A 24739-nucleotide genomic window follows, 5' to 3' on the forward strand; every position below is an offset into this window, starting at 1 on the left:
GCAACACTCGATCCTTTGCTTGCTATCGTCATGAAGTTGTACAGATTTTTTTTTATTTTTTTTAAAACGTATATATGTCTGATCTCCAGCAAGTTTGATTAAGCTATGGACAGAGAGTGGCTTGGAGAAAAAAAACAAAAACTTACATCCGTAGATTAGGGATTTAGTACAAGAAAGTTCTTGTCTGTATATAGAATAAACACTCTGAAACTGGAAATCTGTCAAAAAGAGGATCTGTAGAAATTCCTTGAAGGATCAGAAATATCCCCATAAGCTTTGTATAGCTGGAAAGTCAAAGGTCAACCGTATCTGACTTTTCACTGGACGTGAAATACTACTGACTGTCAAAATGACTTACTTATGTCTCTTCCCTTAACCTGGTAACTTTATTTGCCATTTTGGAGAAGCATATTGTACTAAGTGCGCTACATTAAGATTGAACACTGTGGGCCTGATGTTGAGTTAGGAGCAGAGCAAAGAAAAGGAGTAACTTTACACCTGGACAAGCATGCTCCAATGCAAGGGGTACAAACTGACTTATTTTTTTGCACACAAGGAAAATACGGACTGTTTTTTCATGTAGCACACAAACACCTGATAGCTTTATTTTTGCACTGAAATTAAAGTTGATTCATGACATGGCGTATCCCAACTATGAATCTGTCCCTACATTTTAAATTTACCTCCCCCTCTAAATCAACAGGCTTTGCCAAGGTGCAAACTTGCTCCTTTTCTTTGCTTTGCTCCCAATTCAAAATCAGGCCCTATCAGTTCACATAATGTCACTATACTGCACCCAGCTGAAGTCAGCAGGAAGATTAAGAGGTCACATTCTTACAATCTGACAAACTGTGTAATTTGTATGGAAGATACCCTATATACTGCTGAAGTATATTGTACATTGCTGTAAATGGCATATCTAAGGAATAAGTTGACACGTCAAAACTGAGCATCAAAACATCTGCATTATTAACTTAAGCCAAATCTAAAACTAACTAACTAAACCAAAGGTAATGTAACCTTAAAGAGCTTGGACCATACCCTTGGGTAAAGCTAGTGTTAAAACCAAGCAATATATTTCACCTGGATCACCAGGAGAAGACTAGAACGGAGCGGGGTGCTCCAGGGAAAAAAAGAGGGTGTCACATGCTACAGCTTGAATATATTACCCACTGCTACTTCCAAGTGATTCATGATTTAACACCTGCCTTACAGGAATCACTCAATTTTATTATCATGCAGTCAGTAGAAGAACATTGATGTCCTTGGAAGAACTCCTTACACTGAAATAATATATTTTATAACTAGATTAGAATTCGTCATTAAGTTGAGCTGAAATATTAAATCGCCATTTCTCATGTAATATGATATACTAATTTTATTGAGGCGAAAGTTTCATTGAGACCAGATAAACCTCAAATTGAATTGCTGAAATAATTTATATGAAGATATACCGCATATTGCAATATGCACTCATTATACTATATATCTACATCAACACCTGTAAGGTTTAGACTGGTAAGCTTTGATGCTAAGTATATTTCATTGGGGGGGGGCGGGGGGTGATTTAAGAACTAAAAGTGAAAATTACCAGTAACACATAGAGGTATATTTACTAAACTGCGGGTTTGTAAAAGTGGAGATGTTGCCTATAGCAACCAATCAGATTCTAGTTATCATTTATTTAGTACAATCAACAAAATGTCGGCTAGAATTTGAACGGTTGCTATAGGCAACATCTCCACTTTTTCAAACCCGCAATTTAGTAAATATACCCCATAGAGTTCGGCAATTAGCTTAGACCAATCTAGTTCAATTTTGACTAATAAAAGCAAATGTCTGATTGGTTGCTCTTTGGATACTGCATATTGCCACCAAAGTTAGCAAATCCCTGCAATATATGTCTAAATAATCAAGGGCAGCACTGCAGTATGTAATATCTAAACTGTAGACTTAAATTTTGTAACTCTTTGGGATACGTGGGGCAAAGGGCCTGGGTATTGACTAGCTAAAAATTAGGTGAAGTTGTAGATGATGGTAAAAAATAAGAAATGAAGTAAATATATTTAAAACGTTTGGCTATATTTGTAAGTTATTGATTACATTGTTTTAATAGATAGACTGTCAGGTTATTTAACTTCAGACAAAATGAACTCTAATATCTGTGTGCTAGAGAATATACATTGTAAGCTCCATTAGGGCAGGTTCTGATGTGAACAATTAAATATTCCCTGTGGAGAGCTTTCTAATATGTAGGCGCTACATAAATAACTGTTAAAAATAATAATAAATAATATTAAAATTTATAATAAAGCTGTGGCCGACTCATACTTCTTTATGTGGAGAGTCGTTCTTATGTAACGGATGTGGTTTTGTTCTTTTCGCAGTCTATGGAACACTACAGTAACCCCATAAACCATTAGGGGGGATTTCAACAGACCGTATTACAATATTAGTGTTACTACGGTAAAAGATGCGCATTATTACCGTTAGTACAGTCATTTCAGCGCTGATCTTTGCTCGCAGCTCTGAGAGCTGTGAGCAGAAATCTGCGTTAAAGTTACTGTACTAACAGTAATAAAATTCTCACTATCAGAAAATATGTAAACCCGAAATACAGATCTATAATGTATTACAGCATTTTCAGAAATATACCCTAATATTCTTTTATATGCGTATAAACTAAAACATAAGGGGACTGTAAAATAAGAGACCAAAGACAGTAACTGAAGCAGAACACTGAGCAACGAGCACTGTATAGATCTGTTTGGAACGGGTTTCTGCCCCACAATTACACCTGAACCATAGGCTAGGTCAGGAAAACAACGCCAGACAGGAGAGGTGAGAGTTTCAAAAATAGTCAGTAGTTTTGCAGAATACCTGAAGGGAGTTTACAATTTACTAGACAGCTCAGCCTCGTGCAATGACTGCAACGTGACCGCTGACATTGCACGTTCTGTTTTTTATATTGTCAGCTGCGTTAAAACAAGTGTCATGTCACTTCATTATGGCGCTATAGACTCCTCTAATTAATAATTAGTCAAAGTGTATCAGTTACCTACACATGGTGGAGGCAGGCAGTTTGTGGCCCGACAGCCTATGAATTCACTAGGAACCAGAATCGGATCATCCATCATGTACACTAGGCTCCTGCCTAGGGCCCTATCGGCACCCAGGGGCCCGGATTACCCTATCTTGTTTTTATGTGACTTTTTTTTTTTTTTTTTTAAAGAAAAAGGAGAGAGACAACGGGGCCTAGACGCCCACAAGGTCTTAATCAGTCTCTGCCAGAATCTACTGACATCGCTAGTTCTTAGTGAAGTGATAAGCTGAATATGGATAAGCTGAATACTGGTTCAGCCCACAATGTGCCTGCCTGTACTGACCGTAGGTGACAGGTAAACTTTAAAAATACAGACCAATGTGAGAAAACTAATATTCATTTAAGTAAAGAAAATGGGGTGATGAAGTCCAGCCATATAGGCTGAATATGCTATTATTATGTGCTAATACAAAAATATAGGGATCCTGATACAGGGATGACATTTGTTTTATCAGTCATGATATAATCATGATCTAAGCTTAAATACTGGAGGACAATTATTGGCGACAAATTTAGAAAAATAAAAATATTTTGTGCTAAAAGTGGCATCAAAACTGCTGATTATTTTTGCCTTTGTCACAGTGACAATCCATCCGCACACAATTTGCTGTGGTGCTCTCAGTGTATACTTACATTTGTTTGTGAAAACAAATGGCGGCCATTGAAGGACACCAAGCTCATTTCGTCCCATTCTCAGTCCAGCGTTCAGACATCAGCTTTCCCCTCCTAAGACCCAGTGATGATGTCACTGCACACTGATTTATTGTCATTGCACAATCCCAGTTATGATGTCACTGCATGCTGCCTTATCGCCATTGGTTTGATTTGGTGGACACGCAGAACATATTCTTCAGTTTTATACAATAGAGGCTATGGAAGTACAATAGGTTGGAAGACTGCAGAATGTCATATCTGGACAGTGGGTGTTCAGTTATTCACCCTATACCTAATCCAGGAGCTCTTAACCTGTTGGTTAGGCTCCAAAACATGTGTTGCCATCCAATTAACAATGACCTTCTCTTTACCAAACTACTGTATGCTACCAACCATATACTGATTACTAATCACTTTTAATATTACTATTTTGTACCTTTTCAGTACATTTTAACAGTAATACACAAACTATGAAAACAAAAGCAAAATAAATAAAATGGACCATATGTCAAGTATTACATAAAAACGAGACAAAGCTAACCGCTGCTGTTAGCTCCTCACTAATACTAGTGGCATTCTGTGCGAAAAAGAGTAACTGAACCTGCAAAGTGCCTGTTGATTTCTCAGCAAATTGCTAGTCGTGTCCCGCCTAACAGGTTGTCATCCAGTGACATCATAAGCCAGTAGTTCAGTGACATCATAAATCAGTGCCCCACAGGAGTTAAGCAAGACAGTGATACCTTTTCCTCTTCACTGATGTTTCGTGTGGCTGTTCTCCAGGTAATGCTTGGTAGGGGGTCTCCAGATGCCTCGCAAGTCAGGGTGATCTCATTATCCAATTCCACAGCAGTTTTGTTTTCAACATAGGTGATTTTAGGTTTTGCTAAAGGTGACACAAAATATATATTTGAAATGTAGGATAAAGAACCTGATATAAATATTCATATATACCGTAAGACTGGAAGATTTTGGCAGAATGGCATTCAAACATTTACTGCAGTCAGTATTACAGTTTACACATAACATGGATAAAGACTGAAATTGGATAAAGTTGACATTAGCCGGTGAACTTTGGGAAACTGGAATTATTTAAGCATTTCTGGGAGAACTCATCCTGACAGAAATTAAATAGGGAAGAGTTGGGAATGGGGCTTCAGTAACACCTCAAAATATCAAGAACACAATGGTCATATCCAAACGTTTTCTCTAAAGAACCAAATCCACAATATATCTTTCTTTATGAAGTGTCCATTTTCTGTTTTATTTACAGGATTATAAAAGTGTCTTTTTGTCACCAAAATATCCACCGTGTATAATGGTTTACTGATTTGTGGTGTTTGTGCCAAATTTGTATTTTATCAGAATCTATGTTTGAAAGCCTGTTGAGGTGTCTGAACGCATATGTGTTTTCTATAATAAATCTTCCTCCTTAGTATCTTGAAATATTAGGATATATAAAAGTCTAACCCCACACCATAGGGCTATGCCTTTCCGCTTCTACCAATGTCAGCTGACAGCCGCCTATGAAAATATAAGATCATTGGTTGCACCTATACTTGTCATTTGTGCAATTTTACTGTAGCGGCACATAAAGGTACTCATTCTCTGAGGGACAAATTCCCAATATGCTTCACTTGTACCAAGTGCCCGTCTGTCCCAGGTGTCTGGGAGAACTCTCCGAAATTCGGGAGTGCCCTGAACATTCCATGCGAGTTTGCAGGTATGGTGCCACTTGTAAAGCCTGTTCTGTCATCATAAAGGTAAAGAAACACACAAAATTATAAAATGATGGAGCCACTTCCTTTTTTTGCCATTTTGTGTTAACAGGAGAATACTGAAAGACAAATTGTTGATTAAAAAAAAATATATTTAAGTTAGTGCATACGGCTTTTAACACGCTCCCCAGAACATGGATATGATCTTAATGGAGGAGACGGTAGACATAAATGCCATACTTTTATGTAGAAAAGCTTCTTTTAATTTTGTCAACAGCGGTGAAACTGGAAGCTCAAATCAGGTCTGCCAGTTCCACGCATGCTGTAGAGTAGAACAGAGGCCTCTACAGGTAACTAATTGCTGTGATAGCTGCTGTGGTAACTGAGTATTGTTCAGCTGCCATAGAGATGACATATTCAGAGATCTTTGATCTTCAGGGATAGGGCAACTAAAAGGTAACCAGACTCTGCCTAAAATCCTTTGGATGTCCTGCTTTTTATCATGCTGCTTCCACACCTTGGAAATGCCTGCCCCCATTGTCTAAAAGTCACCCTATCTACAGGTATTCAGAAAAAGACTGTTTGGTTGTCACAGGGCTATTAATTCCAATTAATGTCTGAATAGATATTTCCAGCACCATTGTTTCCCCAATGACATGTCCTCACCATAGACTTTGAGAAGAATGGTGGCTTCATTGTCACCAGCCTTATTTTCTGCGATACAGTTATATTCAGCTTCATCGTCCTTTTCCACTCGGTGAATGGTCATCTCTGACATGTCATCACTAAAAGAGTATTTATCATCCGCTTCCTCTATTGTTTCTCCTCTCCTGTGTCAGACATAGAAGGTTTGAGGTGAATTATTTAAACATGTGATTTGAAATAATGAAAAATATTTTTTTTTTACTAACTCTCCCACCAAATATTACATAAATCAGGGGGTAAATTTATTAAACTGCGGGTTTGAAAGAGTGGAGCTGTTGCCTATAGCAACCAATCAGATTCTAGCTGTTATTTTGTAGAATGTACTAAATATATGATAACTAGAATCTGATTGGTTACTATAGACATCATCTCCACTTTTTCAAACCCACCATTTAATAAATTTACCCCCAGGTCTCCATTACCCTCACATGTCTTAACAATGTTGCTCTATTTAAGAATCCATGTACCCTTGCTTCCTCTCTACCTAATACCATTTTTCCTTTAAATAAACATTGTTAGTATCTGCTTTTCAAAATTATTCAGTCCTTAAAGTATAAGATTATATGTTTTTTATACTACAACATTTTTTCCTACAAATATGGACTATGTAAACTACTTTTATATTGTTTGGTATTATTTATATTTTGTGCCCATTGAAAATAAAAAGTTAAATAAATAAATAAATAAATAAATGTGTTTTTATTTCTGTCACGGCTGCACTTTCACTTAAACTGGTGAACACTTTCATTCACCCCTTTAAAATGGCTGCAGAACAGAGTTGTGAGCAAGAGGAACAATCATATTTGCTGCTTCTCATAGGTCTTCCCGCTCACACCCTCCTCCAAAGCCTTATAGGGTCCTGGTTTTCAGTAGGGTCTGTAAGATAATCACAGAGCCCAGGTAAAAAGAGTTGCGCAAAGCAGCTCCTGGGCTACAGGGAAGGAGTGGAGCTATAATGCTCCAGGTGGTACTGCAGCTTTAAGAAAAACTCTATTAAGTTGATAATCTGTGAAAATAATGGATATACACCTCTGGACTCCTCGTTTCTCTAGGTAGTGCTCATAATCTGGTAGCGGTAAGTTGGGAGTCCTCAGCAGGGCAATATGACCACCGGCACAACCTGTGGTCATATTGCCTCCCAGAAAATTGAGGACTGAACTCCAATGGAAAAAAATCAGTCTATGCTCAATGTGTAATGAGGGGAGCACCGGATTGAACAGGTGCCACCTGCATTACAGGCCTCCTCAAACATATTTTGAATTTATCTCTAGTTCTACAATCTTCTGGAGGTCTATGTGTTATAATGAAGAACATCACTCTTGGGTAAATAAGGACCCTGAAAGGAAATTAGATTTATTGATCACTTACTTTGTCCAGCTTATTTCAGGCTCGGGAAACCCCTCAGCATCACAACCTAGGGTAACTGACTCTCCCAAGTTGGCCGTGGCATTGACAATCAGTTGTCTGGCTCTCACCGTGGGAGGAACTGAAGAGTGGATAAAAAGGATAAAGGTCAAAGAAATATTATACCAATGAAAGTCGATAAGTTTAACATTTAATAAGATCGTATTCTATTTTGTCATAGACAAGGACTCTTACAAAAATTCATAGGAATAGGGCGCTTATGTTCCGTAACTATATATTTAGCGCCAGCTCTCATGAGAAAATATATAGCATTATTATTATTATTGTTTATTTGTTAGGCGACACAAGGTATCCGCAGCGCCGTACATGGTACAAACAGTAGACTATACAGGGTAAAACAATACAGAACAATAAACACAAGTACCAGAACTTCAGAAACTCCAGGCAGGCAAATACTGAAAGACGGAGCTGAAGAACAGGTGTGGAAACCGGAGGGGAGAGGGGTCCTGCTCATACGAGCTTACATCCTAAGGGAGGGTAGACATAATCAGGCACAAGAGGGAGTCAGTGAAGCAAAGGGGAGAGTAAAAAGGAGCCAGGGAGAAACAGAAGAGGTGAGAGGTTAAGTGGATTGTTGGTAGGCCTTAAGGAACAGGTGAGTTTTAAGTGCCCGCTTGAAGGACCACAGATTGGGTGAGACACGGATGGAGCGAGGGAGGTCGTTCCAGTGAAGGGGGGCAGCTCGGGAGAAGTCTTGTATTCTAGAGTGGGAAGAGGTAATCAGAGTGGAGGAGAGGTGGCGATCATTGGCTGAGCGCAGGGAGCGGGCGGGAGTGTGGATGGAGAGGAGGTTAGATATATAAGCATACAATATAAGCATACAATAGATAGTATAGAAAGCCTAGATATAATGTATCTAGGGAGCAGGTCAGCCTGTTAGAGCCTCCAGATCTTTTCCCCAACATATATTATAGTCCCTGCTGTTCTCTTCCAGGCCTAGGGCCTGATTCATTAAGGATCTTAACTTGAGAAACCTCTTATTTCAGTCTCCTGGACAAAACCATGTTACAATGCAAGGGGTGCAAATTAGTATTCTGTTTTGCACATAAGTTAAATACTGACTATTTTTTCACCATAAGTGTCATATTTATATTGTCGCGCAATGCGCAGATGATAAAAATGACACGTCGCCACAATTAAACATCAGTTTATTGCTGTGACAGTTGAGCGATACTCATCTATCACTCAGTAATCTACCCAGAGCAATAAGATTTACTGTGCATACGTGGAACTGGAATCTTAGTTTGAGCTCCCAGTTCTACTATTAGAGTAAAGTATGTCAAAGCTTTAAAAAAATTAATAGAAGGCTTTGACATATATTTGATTTATCACTACTGTTGTATGATTCATCTTCGAAAGTAAGTCTGCACATGCTCAGTCGGACTTTACGCCGGTGGACGAAAATGTATCCAATTCATGGCCAAATGCAAATGACACTTCTGACTGCCTATGACTTGAAGGTCGGAACGGGGGGAGGGGCAGACTCACATAGGCAGTGTACAGAAAGGGCGTGCAGAGGTCATCTCATTTAATTATATGTTTTAAAGCCGTATCATTTGCACCAGTTACAGGGCCGGTGTAAGTGCCGACTGGTAGTGATGACAACACGTATGCATGTCAGACCGTGTGTTTCAGTAGTGCAGGGGGGGAAAAGGACAGAAAATAATAAAATGGAAAAAAGATAGATACACACATTTGTATATCCTTATACTCCTATAGTTCTTCCCTATTATGAAAGAAATATTCAATTTCTATTCATCATATACTTATTATATTATTACTACCTATGGGAAGGTGCTTTTCCTCATGACTATTTTGCTTATGCTTAAAAAAAGACAAAAGGGAAGAGAAGTTATTTAAACAGAAAGCACTATCTAGACAATATATTGACCCAAAAAATGGCTTTTGTTAATAAATGATTAAAGATACCTATTTATGACCGGAGCAAAGTTTCTAGGCAGTGAAATAAAAAAGATAGTAAAGTCTCGCCAATCAGGCGATAAAACGACTGATTGGCCCGAAATCACAGTAGTGTGTAGCCTGGAACAATGAACGATTATCGTTCCAAAGCACAGATCATCGCTTGTTCTGGTTGGTCTTCCTGTTTAAAAATCTCATCATTCAGCTATGGAGCAATGTCGGTCCAATTCTGCAGTGCGTATGCACTCGTACTCTGTCAGGTCTATATTGAGCAGTCATTACATAGACAGTTTGCACAATAATATCTAGAGTTATCTCACCATTCACTACAACATGAATATCTTTGAAGTTTATCTCTCCACGTGCTAGTATCCGGCCCTCACATCGATAAGTCCCTTCATCTGTCTTCTTAATGTTTCGGATCTGCAGATAATTGTTGGCTAGCATAAGAAACCGGGCTGTGGGGGGGAAGGAGATGAAAACAATGAGGTAATTATTGACTGACACAGTCAGAGGACAGGAGGACGCACAACAATTAAGTAAATATGAACAAATAACAGGATGCAAATTGCAGGTCATAAGATACAATGATAATATTTGTTTATGTTTCGGTTCTGTATATCGTGTTTATTTTTGAATACGGTTTTCCTGACCATAGTAGATTGCATTTCCTTCTATTACTTCCTCTGACAGTGATATTCCAACATGTTTCATTTTCACATAAAACAAAATACATTTAGTTGTAATCTGACTCTAAATTAGACATGAGAACTTAATGGTTGTTTTGCTAAAGGGCCATTTACTTAGAAACCATCTAACATAATGGAGGCTGTAAAGTGCACATAGGTAGCACTCACTCATACACCAGCTACGTCTATACTTACCATCCTTCTTAAAAGCCACATCTTTGCCTCTGTGCTTCCAGATGATGACTGAGGGTATAGAGCTCGATACATCGCAAATGACAACAGCGTCTGTTCCTTCTGTGAACTCTTGTGGAGTGGGTGCGTTCTTAAAGGTCAGTTTCTCTGAAAAAAGAAGCATATATTGGACTTGGGTCAGAGACCTATCAGAAACATCATGGCTATAAATATATCATACTCCCTGCTTTGCAAAAATAAAGAGTGTATTGGTTGCTTAAGCCAGTGCTACAGGACAGAAGTGAATTTGGGTGCAGGAAATGTATCCACAGATATCAGGTAGGGGCAGAGTTAAAAAATCTTCCAAAAAGGAAAGTGGAGACTGCCCATATTAACCAAGGTTGGCATTAGCAACCAATCAGATTCTAGCTATCATTTTCTAAAATGTACTAAATAAATGAAAGCTAGAATCTGGTTGGTTGGTTGCTATGGGCAACAACTGCACTTTTCCATTATAGAAGGTAAATACACGCCATAGGCAGGTACAAGTAAGGAAGTAGTGGGCAGTGCATTGACAGATCCATCATTACTCTGAATATTTATTTTTTTATGTCAATATTTATTTTTATTGAAAACAATAAGTAACAGGTGCAACATTCAGAAGAACTGACTGTATTTAGCCTTTTCTTGAAGAAAAAACAGGAAAAAAAAACAAAATAGGATAAACAGATTAAAAAAAGGGGATGGGCCAATAAGTGGGTGTTTCCTGTACCCTGTATTATAAAAAATGGTCACAACGGCAGGGAGTTGCCTTCAGAAGTAGTAATTTGACTTAAGTATAATAACCTTTATATGGATCTGATTCTTTAAATGTCAGCCAACTAAACCAGACTGCATTAAACTCCATATTTTTGCGTAATGCAGCCAAGGTCATATCCCATACTTACCAACCTTTGGTAAGGTCCTTCCGGGAGATCCCAGGCAGGGGAACGTGGTTGGTGGGCGGGGCGTGGTAATTTGTGTCATTTTGACTCCGCTCCCCGCGTCAAAATGCCGTATTTGTCGCGTGGCGGGGCCAAAATGACGCGATTCACTGTGAATCGCGTCATTTTGAGGAGCAGATCCCATATGCGGGATATTTGCCTGCTCTCCCTGAATTTCGGGAGTGGCAAGTATGTCCATAGACATACAGTAATCTAGTCTATTTAACCAATCTGTAATCGATGGTGGGGGCAGCGGATTTCCTTTTAACAGGGAAAAACGCCTTGTTCACAATGCTGAAGTGCCTTAGAAGAGATTTATTACATGGAGAGACTGGGGACTTACACTCAGGATCCAGAAATCTGTGCCCTCTGGCACCGCATCTCCCAGTAGAATATTACACTCAGATCACTAGTTTTCCTACTGGCACACAACCTGTGTCTTACAGCTAATACAAAAATGCAGTGAAAATACAGGTCTTCTTAAAGAGCATATGTGGGCTGGACAAATAGTCAGACTGCAACCTATCAGTTCTCTAGTGTCTGATGCCCCAGTAATGCCACATGCCCAACACATGCATTAGTAATGTCACTGGCTCCAAGTATGTAGAATGAAAATTTGCTCATCCAACCAAACAGCTGCCGGCAATATCAGCAACTAGTACATCTAGGATGCTGTTGCAATGAAAATGACCCATGTTTCTCAGAGGTGCTTTGTTCAAAAGTTGTAGCTTAATTATGCCCTGCAAGTATTCTATATTTTTCAATCATAATTTGGCCACTGAATATCAATATTCTATTAGTCTGCGGGTGATTAATTCTCATACTGTGGTAGAGCAGTCAATACATCTTCCATTATTATTTTCTTTATATGAGCTTACTGTAATGAAAGTTTTACCAGATGGACCGTAATTAGAATATGCTTCACAAAATAACCCTGCAGAGCCCAGTTTCCCTGACCTTAATTACCATTAGTTCGTCTGTTAATAAAGTATGACTACCAGCTGTAGGTACAAATGTCAGCTGTTTCTACTTACTCCGTCCACTAAAGAAAGCCGACCACAGTGCTGTCATAGGATGGAGGTGAAGCTAAGATGGAGCATCCTGTGCAATGATTCTCAGTACTGCCCGGAAGGGAAACTGATTTGTACTTACTGCTGATAGATTCAGTTTAAATGCAAATGTCAAGATAATAGGTTATATCTTCGCTCATACAACATTTTTAAAAAAATTACAGAAAATAAACCATGCTCGTAATGGGGCATATTTCCCTTAATTTTTTTTTATACTGGATTATTCTAATAATTGCCAATAAATTTTGCTCTACTTCAGCTTCAATTGCCTGTGTTTCTGTTTCGTCCTGGAATTAAAGGAAATAAAGTGAAGCAATTCTTACGATAAATCTGGAGTTGGACTGTGCCTTCTGATCGTCCTTCTTCTGGGTTGGAAGCGATACATTTGTAGGTCCCGGCATCTTGGATGCTGGCGTTGTAAATGGTAAGTGTTGATGAACTTTCATCGCTTTTCACTACTGAGATCTGTTGTTGGTTGGTCAATCTTTCACCGGTGGGGGATTCCCAGTAGATCTCAGTAGCTTCACCACTTACTGAGACATAGGAGAGAAGGAAAGAGTAGTGAGAACCTGATTAGTGAATATACACAGAAACATTTTGAGCTATTTTCATAGAGAACAATGATTAAGGAAGTAACATTACGATGCAGCCAAAGCAAACTTGGCTCTTTATTCATGGGCATGGTCAAACGTTTCATATAAATAAAGCAGCCCTCCTTCCCTCCCTCTGATTAACAAACTGGTGGGATCCTGATTCTGGCACATATTTATTGTGGTACAATGTGAGATCTGACTCAACTATTTATTTTTCCAACTATATATTACAATATTTCCTGCATTAAATAGGTTTTAAAGATATTTACCTTGACATAAGAAGAATTTAGATTCCCCAAGGCCTATTTCTCCTTGATCGGGAACAATGGTAACTTCTAGAGCTGCTAAAACCGAAAACATATGAAGGAAAATATTAATGTCACATCTTACAAAAAGCCTGAAATCCTGAAAGAATAAAACAGATAAGTGATGTCTACATCTTATCTTACAACTTAATGGCAGCACCATGTTTAATGAAATAATCACAGAATTTCCAACTAAACTCAAATTCTGAATTATTTCATCATTGAAACTACAACCGCCCATGTACAGGTAGAGCCAGCCAAATATCTATGTCCAGTTTGGCATCACACACATGTGCCCACATCCAACTGTTTGGTGCTCATGGTGATCCTATGGGGCACAATTACTGCAGTCGGACAAGGACTACACATATGGTCAGATGGCAGCCATCATTCAATCATTTTCCACCAGTTGTGAAGGATATGATCAGTATGTAGTATGAGTGCATCTGCATATTTACAGGAGAACTGCAGTAAGATTGAATGTAACACTTTTGGATAGGAATAGGATGGGGGCAGTTCTATAACGTTCTACATTATTCTGTTTCTATGAACCTATACCTCAAATGAACAGTACAAACGATAAAATGCTGACAATAAATAAGAGAGGAACTTATTTATCTGCCTGACTCCTAACAATTTCCTCTGCTTAAAGATGTCACAAATGATTACATTAGTCAAAGGTTCCTGGCTTTTCTGAAAGGGGGTTACGAACATTGTCATGACTCTTACTAGAACAGTAAAGTGGTGGTGGTTTCATATCTGGTACCACATGGGTTTGTGCTAACCACCTGTTGTCTAATATTTTGTTTGCTATGTGTATACAGGCACCTGAACAGAGGAAATACAACAGATTACAGATAGACCTGTGTAGTGCACATGGCTGGACAGAGAGGTGGGAAAGCAGAAGAAAAAATATGGCCATGTGCACAGCACTGGCATCTTTCCCTGAATATCAATGATCTTTAAGTGAGTGTTGTTGTTATCATTTTGTTATTGTTGTTTTTCATGGCTTTGCAGTGCTCTACAGTGCCTGAAAAAGGGAAAAATAGGACATTCAAAAAGAAGGGAGTCAAAATAAATGCAGACATGAAAAAAAAAGGGTAGGAATGGCCCTGCTCATGAAAGAGTTTTTTTAATTGGAAGGAAGTGTGGCTCAGATGGAAGATTGGGAGAGTTGTGAGGGTCCATTACTGTGGGTCTTATATGTGGGAATAAGATAAGCTGTAATAAAGAGTTGGGTTTCCAAAGTGTGTTTAAATATTAGAAAGCCAGAGGGTCTGATTGGGTGTGATAGGGATTTCCAGAAGTGGGTATCAGCATGGGAGAAGTCTTGTAACTGAGAGATATATGTGGTTACAAGAGACAAGATGAGGCACAGGTCAGAGGTAAATCTAAGAGGGAGAGAACTTTGAGATGAAGTTTGAAGGAGTGGTGTTGTTGAGGGCTTTGTAGGTAAGGGTGATTAATTGAACTGGATTCTGGAGGACACGGGTAGCCATTGTAGGGGTTTGCACGGTGGTGTTGCAAATGTGGAACATCAAGAGAGGAAGATCAGTCTTGCTGCATCATTTAAGACGGATTGAAGGGGGATATAGATGGGGGAGGGGAATGCCAGTCAGGAGTAGGTTGCAGTAGTCAAGGTGGGAGATGATGAGAGAGTAAATTAGAGATCTTGTTGCATTTTGGGTAATAAAAGGGCACATTCTGGCAATATAAGATGGCGGCGACCGAACTGAGATAGAGACTGGATGTGAGTAAAAAAGCACTTTGCTCAGTCAAGTGTTACATCAAGGCAGCAGGCTTGGGATAGTGCGAAAACAGTGGAGTTATTGACAGTGAAGGATATTTTATGGTTAAAGGGTATCTCTGGAAGGAGGGAAGGTGATAATCTCTGTTTTGGACATGTTGAGCTTTAGGTAAGGTTAGGACGTCCATGTGGAGATAACAAAGAGAGACTTTGTTACACGGGTATCTGTGAGCATCTGTCTCTCCTCTGTTCACCTGTCAAAAACAGAACAGAGGCATGGATGTAAATAATATCTGTGGGCATATACCCTTATTTGTTTTGTGGCTGTGGCAGAAGAGTTTTCTGAAAGACTCAGGGTCCAATGCAGTGCTAAAAATAAGATGCATTTTATGACCGTATTATAAAATGTCATTTATATTGTGGATAAAACTCTCCCTTGAAGACAATGATAAGGATAGTTTTATAAACCCACGAGTTACACGGATCAAATAATAAAATAAGTTAAGGAAACCACAGTGACCCTATGTCATTATATAGCATTATAAACATTTAATCTCTAACACTCTATAGCTGATAAATGGCTGCCTTCTGCTGCCAGCGGTCAGGCTGTATGCAATTTAGCTAAATGATCAGGAATCCCCTTACACATAAAAGAAAAGTGAGCAAAAAGCAAATTGTAAAATCAAAAATGATTTAAATGGCTCACAGAAAGTAATTTTGTAGAAATGACTCTAAGCTGGGTCACCTTTCAATGACTCATCTGTATCTACTTAAATAAAAGCTCATTCCTTCCAACCCTTCATTGTACAATGAAGGGCAGACGAGTTGCTAAGTACAATTACAAATGCAAATTTCCATCAGAAAATAATACTTTTTACAGGTAAGAAAAGGAGGAAGGGTCTTATCTCTGTGGCATTTAAAGCCCAGAAATTGTTTTTCTCATCACATTTTAGAAAGAAAGAATTAATGCAGAATACTATTCAATCTGCAGAACTAAAGCTTGAAATCAACAATGGAAATCCAACTCCCAACTTCATTGTTTTACTAATTGATTGGTCCACTTCCTCATTTTAATCAGTTACCCCACTTCCAGCTCAACCCCATTATTTTACTAATTGATTGTTCAACCTCATTGTAATCAGTTACCTCTCTTACATCCTTATTAAGCCAAATACAATTCAGGTAATTTTCCATGAAGGGCAGACCTAAATGCAGAAAGAGATGGGAATAAACCATACTTGCCTACTTTCAGTAGGCGACGTCCGGGAGACGGGCGTGACTAGAGGGCGGGAGGGGGCGGGGTTTCTTGAATTGCGTCATTTTGGCCACGCCCACATGAATAAAATGCGCTTTTGTCTCGGGGGGCGTAGCCAAAATGATGCGATTCTCTGTGAATCGCGTCATTTTAGCAGCGGGATGCAGGAGAAATGCCATCTTTCCCGGGAATCCGGGAGACCGACCGGGAGAGTTGGCAAGTATGTAATAATCAATGGATGGCTTGGACTCCATTGTGCCCAGATTTACAGTATGAATTATAATCTGCAGGTCTGTTTTATATTATAAGAAAATATAATTTATATAATGTTGCCATGGAGACATTTTTAGCATAAAATGTACTAGGTCATTTCACAAGTATTAAAGAGGGTTTCTTTCCACCTTCAGACAACAGAAATGTATTGGTTTATACCTGTCACCCTGCAGCTTTTTCTGAATACTGCTATTTATCTTTCTGTGTTACATTTGCCTAGATCACATAAAAGCTTTGAAAAACAGTTGTTTGATTGTGTTGCCCTTACATGTGCCATATATCAGGTCCGTGCACAATGCAATCCACACTATAGCTTTGTGCCGTATCTAAGGGACAGCAAAAAAACAACTCTGCCGATGTAATGATGAAAATAAACAAGAGTAAGCAATTTACTCAAAAAAAAAACAAAAAAACAGACATTTACAATCTAATACATTAAGGTCATGTACAAATGGAAAACTCAATTAAAATGAAACATTTCTGCATCAGAAATCAGCGACTATTAATCCTGAATTCCCTAATTAATCACAACCTAATACTACCTTTTTGACATTTTCTACACTTTTTTGGAATGAATAAAAAAGGGTCTTTTCAAAATTGTGAATTTCTGAAGAGAAGTCCACCACCTGATTGCACTTATCTCACAGGTACAACGTCCACAAAATCTTATCACCTCCTTCCTCGCCTAGTCCCTGCCGTCCCAAAACACACACACAAATTGGACGCACCCTTTTAGCAGCAAGATGTCTTCTTGCTTTTAACTGTAAAAAATTGACCTTCTACCACTCAAGCACTTACCCTCAAAGTCTGGCAAAAATACAAGATGGAACACATTACCAGTATTTTACATGACCTCTCTCTCTATTCCTCCAATATCTGGAGCCCCTGGATATCTTATTAAGCTGATGACCCATTGTCTACCAATTAGCTATCAGTTTTTCTTTTTGATCTACTTTTAGTGATTACCACGTTCACTCTTTGCTGACAATCCAGTCCCTCTTCCTCTGTTCTCCCTTATACCACTTTCATACTGCCGCCACGCAATATCCCAGGTATATGAACCTGGAATATTGCCAGGGGACAGAGGTCTGCCCAGGTCTCCATGGCAACATCACAAGAGGAGTTCTGATTGGCTCCTCTTGTGATGTATTTTTTTTTTTTTTTTTTAAACTTTCTAATTGTGTTTGTTGAGTCCCAGGTTGAAAAACCCGGGTCTCACCATTATAGTGCAGGCGACCCGGGTCGGACCCAGGAATTACCCCAACAAAAGTCCCGGGTCTAAATCCCAGGTTTTCAGACCCAGGATTTTTCACTAACATCTTTCATACTGCGCCTAAACCCAGGTAATCTGGGCTTGCCCCTGCAAAAACCCGGGTTTTTCATGCAGTATGAATGGGGTATTATTAGCATTCCACTAGCCAGAAGCGGAATTAGCAAACTGTGGGCCCCGATTCAGAAAGGCGGTGAGGAGGAAACCAGGGCCCCGACCCTCTGCCATGCAACAGGCCCCATTATTTCCATGAGCCTCGGTGCATAGCACCTGCCACACCAATGGTAGTTCCACCACTGTCGCTAGCCAGTCCCCCTAGCTGTCTCTCCCACCCTAAACCTATATCCCCTCCTCTGCTCCATCCCAAGCCTGCGAACACGCTGTTGACTTAAGTTATAATATAAAATACAACTACTCATTTTGTATATTGTAATCTCCAATGCTATGTAATACTTGTTTGCTTTTTCGAGTCAGTTGAGCTTTGTACTCCCATACTCTACCACCCTCTTTCTTCGTGTACCTCCTCCCCCTATCCCCCAACCTAAAATGTAAATGGTACAGTAGCTAAACACAAACACCATCGCTTTCTTCAAATCACATAAAACAGTACATTTCAAGTAGCACTGTAACTGAATGCTCTGCTTCCATGTTTTGCTTTTTCTTGAAAACATAAAAAAATAAAATAATGTACACTTTTCTATGACAAATTTAATCAAGAGACCTCTGAACTTTAAAGACTTGGAATAGATGTTACAGCAGATAGTGTAAGAAAAGGTCGCAGTGAAACAAAATGACTTATCAGTGGGATCTAACTGGAAGGGAAAGAATTTTAGAAGTGCAGAGCGCAATGAACACAGTGTCAGCTGGTGAGGCTGCCCCTTAGGTCTGAATAATGGGGATTACCATGGTGACGGAACATTGAGTTAAAGGTTCTCTGCCTGCATTGCCTCTCTGATCTCATCTCTAGTGCACTGCAAGTAATTAAGGTTGTACTCTGTGGGATGCTGCCGAAATGACAATATCATACAAACACTGCTCCTTGGCTCTCGGATCATTGCAAGGAAAGACATTATATGTTGCAGGTGACTCTATATCCTGTTATTTTCCATTGTTATGCACAACGTGACCTTGCCTTCCTATGAAAACACAAGGAGAGCCGGAGTCACATAAAATAAAGGGATAATATGCATTTCTCTGCTCTATAATTTGTGTTTCAGTCTGTGGTAAACTCCTGTGAACAATGTAATCTGTGTTCATCAAATTAGATAGATAAGTACAGGTTGATTTAATTATGAAGAGAATTGGAGAGAGTGGGGTATGAATGGAGGGATTTGATAGAGACAAGCTGTCTCAGATATTGCCATTTTTGGGACATGTCGAGACAGAGTTTTAACCCGTTGTGATATCTATTTAGCTCTACTGTTCTTCCCCAAGAAAGCAAAGGAAGCCTGAATCTAAAGACATTGGAAATGTAAGTAACATTTATCCATATGTTAATTTACATCTATAAAGCACATGGGATTTAAAAAAATAAATAACAATACCATTAAGCCAAAATTAAGTAAAATGCTGTATAACATTTTAATTTGTGGGTTATTTGGCTAAAACTGCACTTTCTACTGTTCTGTTAGATGATCTTACTGCATGATGCATGGAGGCAGTGGCTGATAGGGGAAATCCCCTCCCCCTTGGACAATACCCCCCAAACCCCCTGGGGCAATCCCCCCACCCCCTAGCAGCACAAACCTAACTTTAAATTGCTTTAAGACGCCGCCAATCAAAGCGGGAGGGAGCGGGGCCAATTGCAGGGAGGGGCGGGGACAATTGTGGGGAGGGGGGTGGGGCCAACCGGAGCCGGCCAATCAGAATGAAGGAGGGGGCATGATTATGCACCCCCTAAAAATAAAGACTAGGTTCGCCCCTGCATGGAGGCCATTATTAGCTGGTGGAGAACCAATGCTTCAGTTTAACATTTTAAGACAAGAGCAGTTTTGGCTGGGTTCAGTGCTCCAGCCGCCACATGTGTGCTTCGGCCATTTTTAAGTGTGCTCAGGCACTGGGAAGCTTAATACCCCACACTAGAGGGGTTAATTTACCAGTGCTAAGCACCGTGCGGGAACAACAATTATTATAAATATGAATGATAAAAACACATGCATTTTACAAGCACGCTGTGGCAGCGGGAGAACAATACCTGGAGCCCCAGACAATCATGGGTTAGCCGCCGGTGCTCAGTGCAAGAATGTATACTTAAATAAGTGTATGTGACTATGTAACGTATGGACGCTGCAACGCCAGTAAGTAATCGGTGCGCATTGCGACAGGGTAACTTCCCGGTGCTAGGAGTGTATAAATGTAAAGAATAGTTAAACTAGATGTTTCTTTAGGAAAAAAAAACGTCTCCTATCTTCCCTGGTGGTCCACTAGGGATCTGACGGCGAGTTTAATACCCCAGCTCCGGTTCCCTTTCATGGGGACCAGAGTGTTAGGGTGCTGGTAGTGGTCCGGGTGCCTAGTTGTCCAGCAGGGGCTGCAGGAGGGGCTTTCAATGGCGCTTCCTGAACTTGAATGAATCGAGGATACGCCGACATGCTGGGGAAACCATCTTGCCAACAGTCATACTGGGGCTCAGAGAGACTGATGCCCTGCAATCTGGCTGCCTTCTCCCTGGAGTCAATATTGGCCTCCAGGGGGAGTGAGACCCTGAGGCAAGGACCCTGTAAGTATTTTTTGGCATAGTGGCAACAGGGATAGAGAAGAGGCTAAACCCCCCTCTCCCTGGCAGCTCGTGGACATGGGGGGGATATACACTCCCCCCAGCCACTAGCAACAAGGTATTAAACCTCTCCAGGCTGATATACATGCAGGCTGCATGAATCAGCCTGGATTGGTTAAAGGGGCAGGAGACTCCTGCCAGGTTATGTCTGTACAATTGTATAAAAAACGCCCTGTTGTCCATGTAAATTATATATCATATGTATGCTAGATGAGCACTAGTACCTCTAACTAGTGTGGAACGGTCCTTATAAGGACCCCTTGAGCACTAAAACATCACTGCTTCAAGAACCTACTTTGACGCCTATTTACCTACTGTAATTCCGTAAATTACAGGTTAGACCACTCTATTCTGTTATCCGGCTGTTCTGAGGTTTGAGACCAAAGTCTAGTAACAATGCTCTCCCGCTACTCTGCAGCTCTATCCATCGTGAGAGGCCAGGGAGAACCATCCACAGCAACCCTGATCTGAAGGAAGAGGTCAGGGGTACCAGCCCTGGTGCCCAGCAAAGGGATGTACAAGCAGCAAGAGTTACCCAGACGGAAGTGGTTCCAGGTGCTTGTGAAGGAGCCTGGTAGTGGAGGTAGTGCACCTCCTATAGCATTTAGAAGGGACACTTATGGGATAAAGAAAGGGGATTGTGGAAAGGCAGGCCAAGCCAGTCCCCAGAAAAATTAGAGGGTGGCATAGGAGGTCCATCCTGTCACAGTAGTTAACGTAGATAACAAGTAGAAAGACAGGAACCTTACAGCTTAAAGATTTTCAGTTTGTTTCTACATTCCAATTGCTATACCCATAGGACAAAAATACTCCAAATTAGATGTATGGATACAAAAGCTGCCAACACATGTTGCATATCAATTTGATTAACATGATTAAATCAATTGACATGATTAAATCAATTGATCCCTAAACCATATGTAGGCTTCATAATAATTGTTCCATACAATTAAAATCCTGTAATTCGTGATCACGGTGGTGTGGGGGGTGTCATAATTTGACTTGGACAAGTAGGAGGGGTGTAGCAAACTTGCTATGCGCTGCAACCTGGCTATATAGCGTGGCCCCATAATAACTACATTAGTGTAATGTGGCCACCCACATGGCCATCCATGATTTTGTTGTATTGTGGTTGTGCCAATTGCTGTGTGTGGAGGCAGCTTATGTTCCCATTGCAGACACCTGGCTTTGAAACACACTATTAAAGATGTTTAATTGAAGTTAAAAGTAAATTCTTAACCAAAGGACAATTGAAGTTGATAAGATCAAGCAGGCGAACCCGTGGAGCATGGACTAATTTGAAATCTTGCTTTGCCACACTTCTACAAAAAAAAAAGCAACCTGTAGAAACACGATCAATACTGGGACAATGGGTCAACTCTCTGCAGCAATGTGATTGATTAGTTAATGAGTTGCAGGAGACAAGTGTCCAAAAACACATGCCGAGCATTTGTGATGCTCCTGACTTAATTAGTCCACAATAAAGTCTGCCTGTAGCACTGAAGGGAAACTCTGTTATTCCGCATTGCAAAGATTGGAATGTTTAAATGGCATTGTAAACAGAACCCAAATGAATCTTTGGCCTAAGATATGAATGTGAAGTCTAATGTCATAATGTTTATATCAATGTATCAAATCAATTTACTTTAAACGAACACATCTGCAACAAGACACAACACTTAGCTAGTTCACTGCTTCCAGATCTTGCTGCAGAGGTTTGGAAGCTCCGTTACTATGTTTATCTACCTCTGACCCTCTTACATTACCTTCAGAGCTTTTCTAGTGCAGTAGAAACTGTTGGCTGGTCTCCATAGCAATGGAGAAGCTATATAGCTGATTGCTTAAGAGAAAACACGAAATGGCCTTTACAACAACTCTAGATTTTACCAGTCAAACCCTTAGTCAGTGGGCATAAGCACTGAGGCAAATGCTGTTGTTACTGAACAGCGGGACAAGGAACAGGATAAACAATTTACCAATCTTTGCACGGGAAAAGGTCCTTCTAAATGTTCTCTTTCACATACACATTACATGATTAGTGTTTAGTGTCCCGTTAAATTATGAAGAAGGTACTTTGGACAATCACCTAAACCCAACAACATACCTCCCAACAGGTCAATCCCTGGCAGCGGGACAGGGGGCGCGGTCACATCTCAGTGGGGCGTGGCCATGCTGTAAAGCACTAGGCTGCACATTAGATGCGGGACAGAGCTCTAAAATCGGGACTGTCCCGCTGAATCTGTGACAGTTGGGAGGTGAGCAAAAAAGAAAAGTTCTATTGGGTCAAACAAGAAATAGAACCCAGAAACTGAAATTAAATATATGATGGAGTGTGCCCCTTGTTAAATAAACAAGACAATTTGGCGTAACGCATACTTGCCTACCTTTGGCAAGCTAATTCCGGGAGATCCCAGGCAGGGGGGCATGGTTGGAGGGCAGGGCGCGGAATTCACGTGAGTTTGGCGCCGCCAAAATGACGCGAATCGCGTCATTTTGAGGAGCGTGTTGCCATGTTCGGGATATTTGCCTGCTCTCCCGGGAGCCCAGGAGACTTACCCGAATTTCGGGAGTCTCCCAGACATTCCGGGAGAGTTGGCAAGTATGGTGTAACGTAGAATTGGCCCTTCTCACAGCCTATTGTTGGTGTCTCTGTTATTACTTCTTCTGTATGGAAATACCCAACATACAAGAGGGGAACCATAACATAACTGAAATATAACTAACTTCAGCTTACCACCTTCTCTCATACATTCTAGTCTGGAACATTTTTAAACTTGCACAAACTAACAATAAAGGGATAAAACAAATGTAAAACATGTTTGTTGCTTCAGGTAAAATATATACAAGCAAAGTCAGCCTGAGCTATTTCACATAGGAGATATTTGTCTGCTCCTGAATTTAGCTCTGATTAAATTAACATGGGCTCAAATAATTAAGTGATATCAAACAAGTCTTTCTTATCAATTAATTAATGAACTGATTGAACACAGTCAGAACATCAGTGCTAAATTCAAGAGCAGACAAGCATCTAGTGGATGAAATGGGGCAGGTTGTTTTATCTCTACATCTCGTAATTAAAAGTATACAGTTTTTTCCAATTAAATAAATTATAAGATGAGTTTTTATTTAACATGACAAAACATATATGTCAATGACACAGAAAAAGAATATTACCAATAAATTTACATTGCAATGGCTCATAAATCAGGCTTTTAGCACAGGTCAAATCCAAGCTTTATGTAAAGTACATAGTACACTATACTATAAAGCAGCATTGTTAAATTACCTACAATATGTGTAACGGGTGTTGTTTTTTAACACCACCCCTGTATATGTAGCCTAATAATGGTAGTTCCTGTAGAAAGCGCCATCTGACAAAGATTTTCCTTGTTACAACCTCTGCGAAAACTCCACTATTAGCAATGTCAGCAGCAGTAAAATTTGACTGTATGATTTAGAAAAAAAAAAAACAGAGTCTTCACTGTTTTCAACCTCTGTCCTTAAAACCAATGTTCTAGAGATTTATAGGTGGAAGTGACAAGGCTTTGTCAGTGTGCAAGCGACCTGCAAATGAGATCATTATACCAGTGACCTCTGGTGTAACGTCTAGGAAAGGAACAAAATGTACAACATGACTTCAGGGTAAAATAATATACAGTAAAATGCTGCGAGCATTTCACAATGATATAGATCAGAAATAGAAGATGACCAGTGGAGAGTGGGATAATAATGGCATATAGAAATTACCAGTATTGCAAAGTAAGCAACCCACTCTTCTTTTCTGTAATGGCTATAATTATAGTTTAGACTAAGCAGCACTAATCATAAATACTACCAACGATATGGATATATAAAGTGCAGATATAGGCAATCTTCTTTCCAACATATAACTGTAATTGTTATAAAACTATAAGTTATCACCATGCCAACCATAGGAGGTAACGCTAGTGCTATTTTTTTTTTATACATTTTTATGGTGTCGTATCTCTCTATAAGATGGAAAAATGACGGCCGAATGATCTCATTTGGTGGGTGTGCACCTCAAATAGTGCTAGATGGACTGTTAGTCAAAACTTGCTCAAAAA

At 39.8% G+C, this 24739-nt stretch overlaps 1 protein-coding gene across 7 annotated transcripts in view; it reads right to left on the reverse strand.

The window, feature by feature from the left end:
* NCAM1 (neural cell adhesion molecule 1) overlaps nucleotides 1-24739 on the reverse strand; it is a 268171-nt gene that overhangs the window by 85418 nt on the left and 158014 nt on the right. For 6 of the 7 annotated variants that reach the window (XM_075191348.1, XM_075191350.1, XM_075191351.1 and 3 more), the window contains exons 2-8: nucleotides 13298-13372; nucleotides 12759-12968; nucleotides 10407-10550; nucleotides 9843-9980; nucleotides 7546-7663; nucleotides 6139-6302; nucleotides 4498-4640 (exon numbers count right to left, since the gene is read on the reverse strand). In XM_075191348.1, the coding sequence (XP_075047449.1) occupies nucleotides 4498-4640; nucleotides 6139-6302; nucleotides 7546-7663; nucleotides 9843-9980; nucleotides 10407-10550; nucleotides 12759-12968; nucleotides 13298-13372 (992 nt within the window). The remainder of the gene's footprint in view (nucleotides 1-4497; nucleotides 4641-6138; nucleotides 6303-7545; nucleotides 7664-9842; nucleotides 9981-10406; nucleotides 10551-12758; nucleotides 12969-13297; nucleotides 13373-24739) is intronic. The other variant, XM_075191349.1, reaches the window with a different exon arrangement.

This window comes from Mixophyes fleayi, chromosome 11, assembly GCF_038048845.1.
Source record: "Mixophyes fleayi isolate aMixFle1 chromosome 11, aMixFle1.hap1, whole genome shotgun sequence".
Classification (NCBI taxonomy): domain Eukaryota; kingdom Metazoa; phylum Chordata; class Amphibia; order Anura; family Limnodynastidae; genus Mixophyes; species Mixophyes fleayi.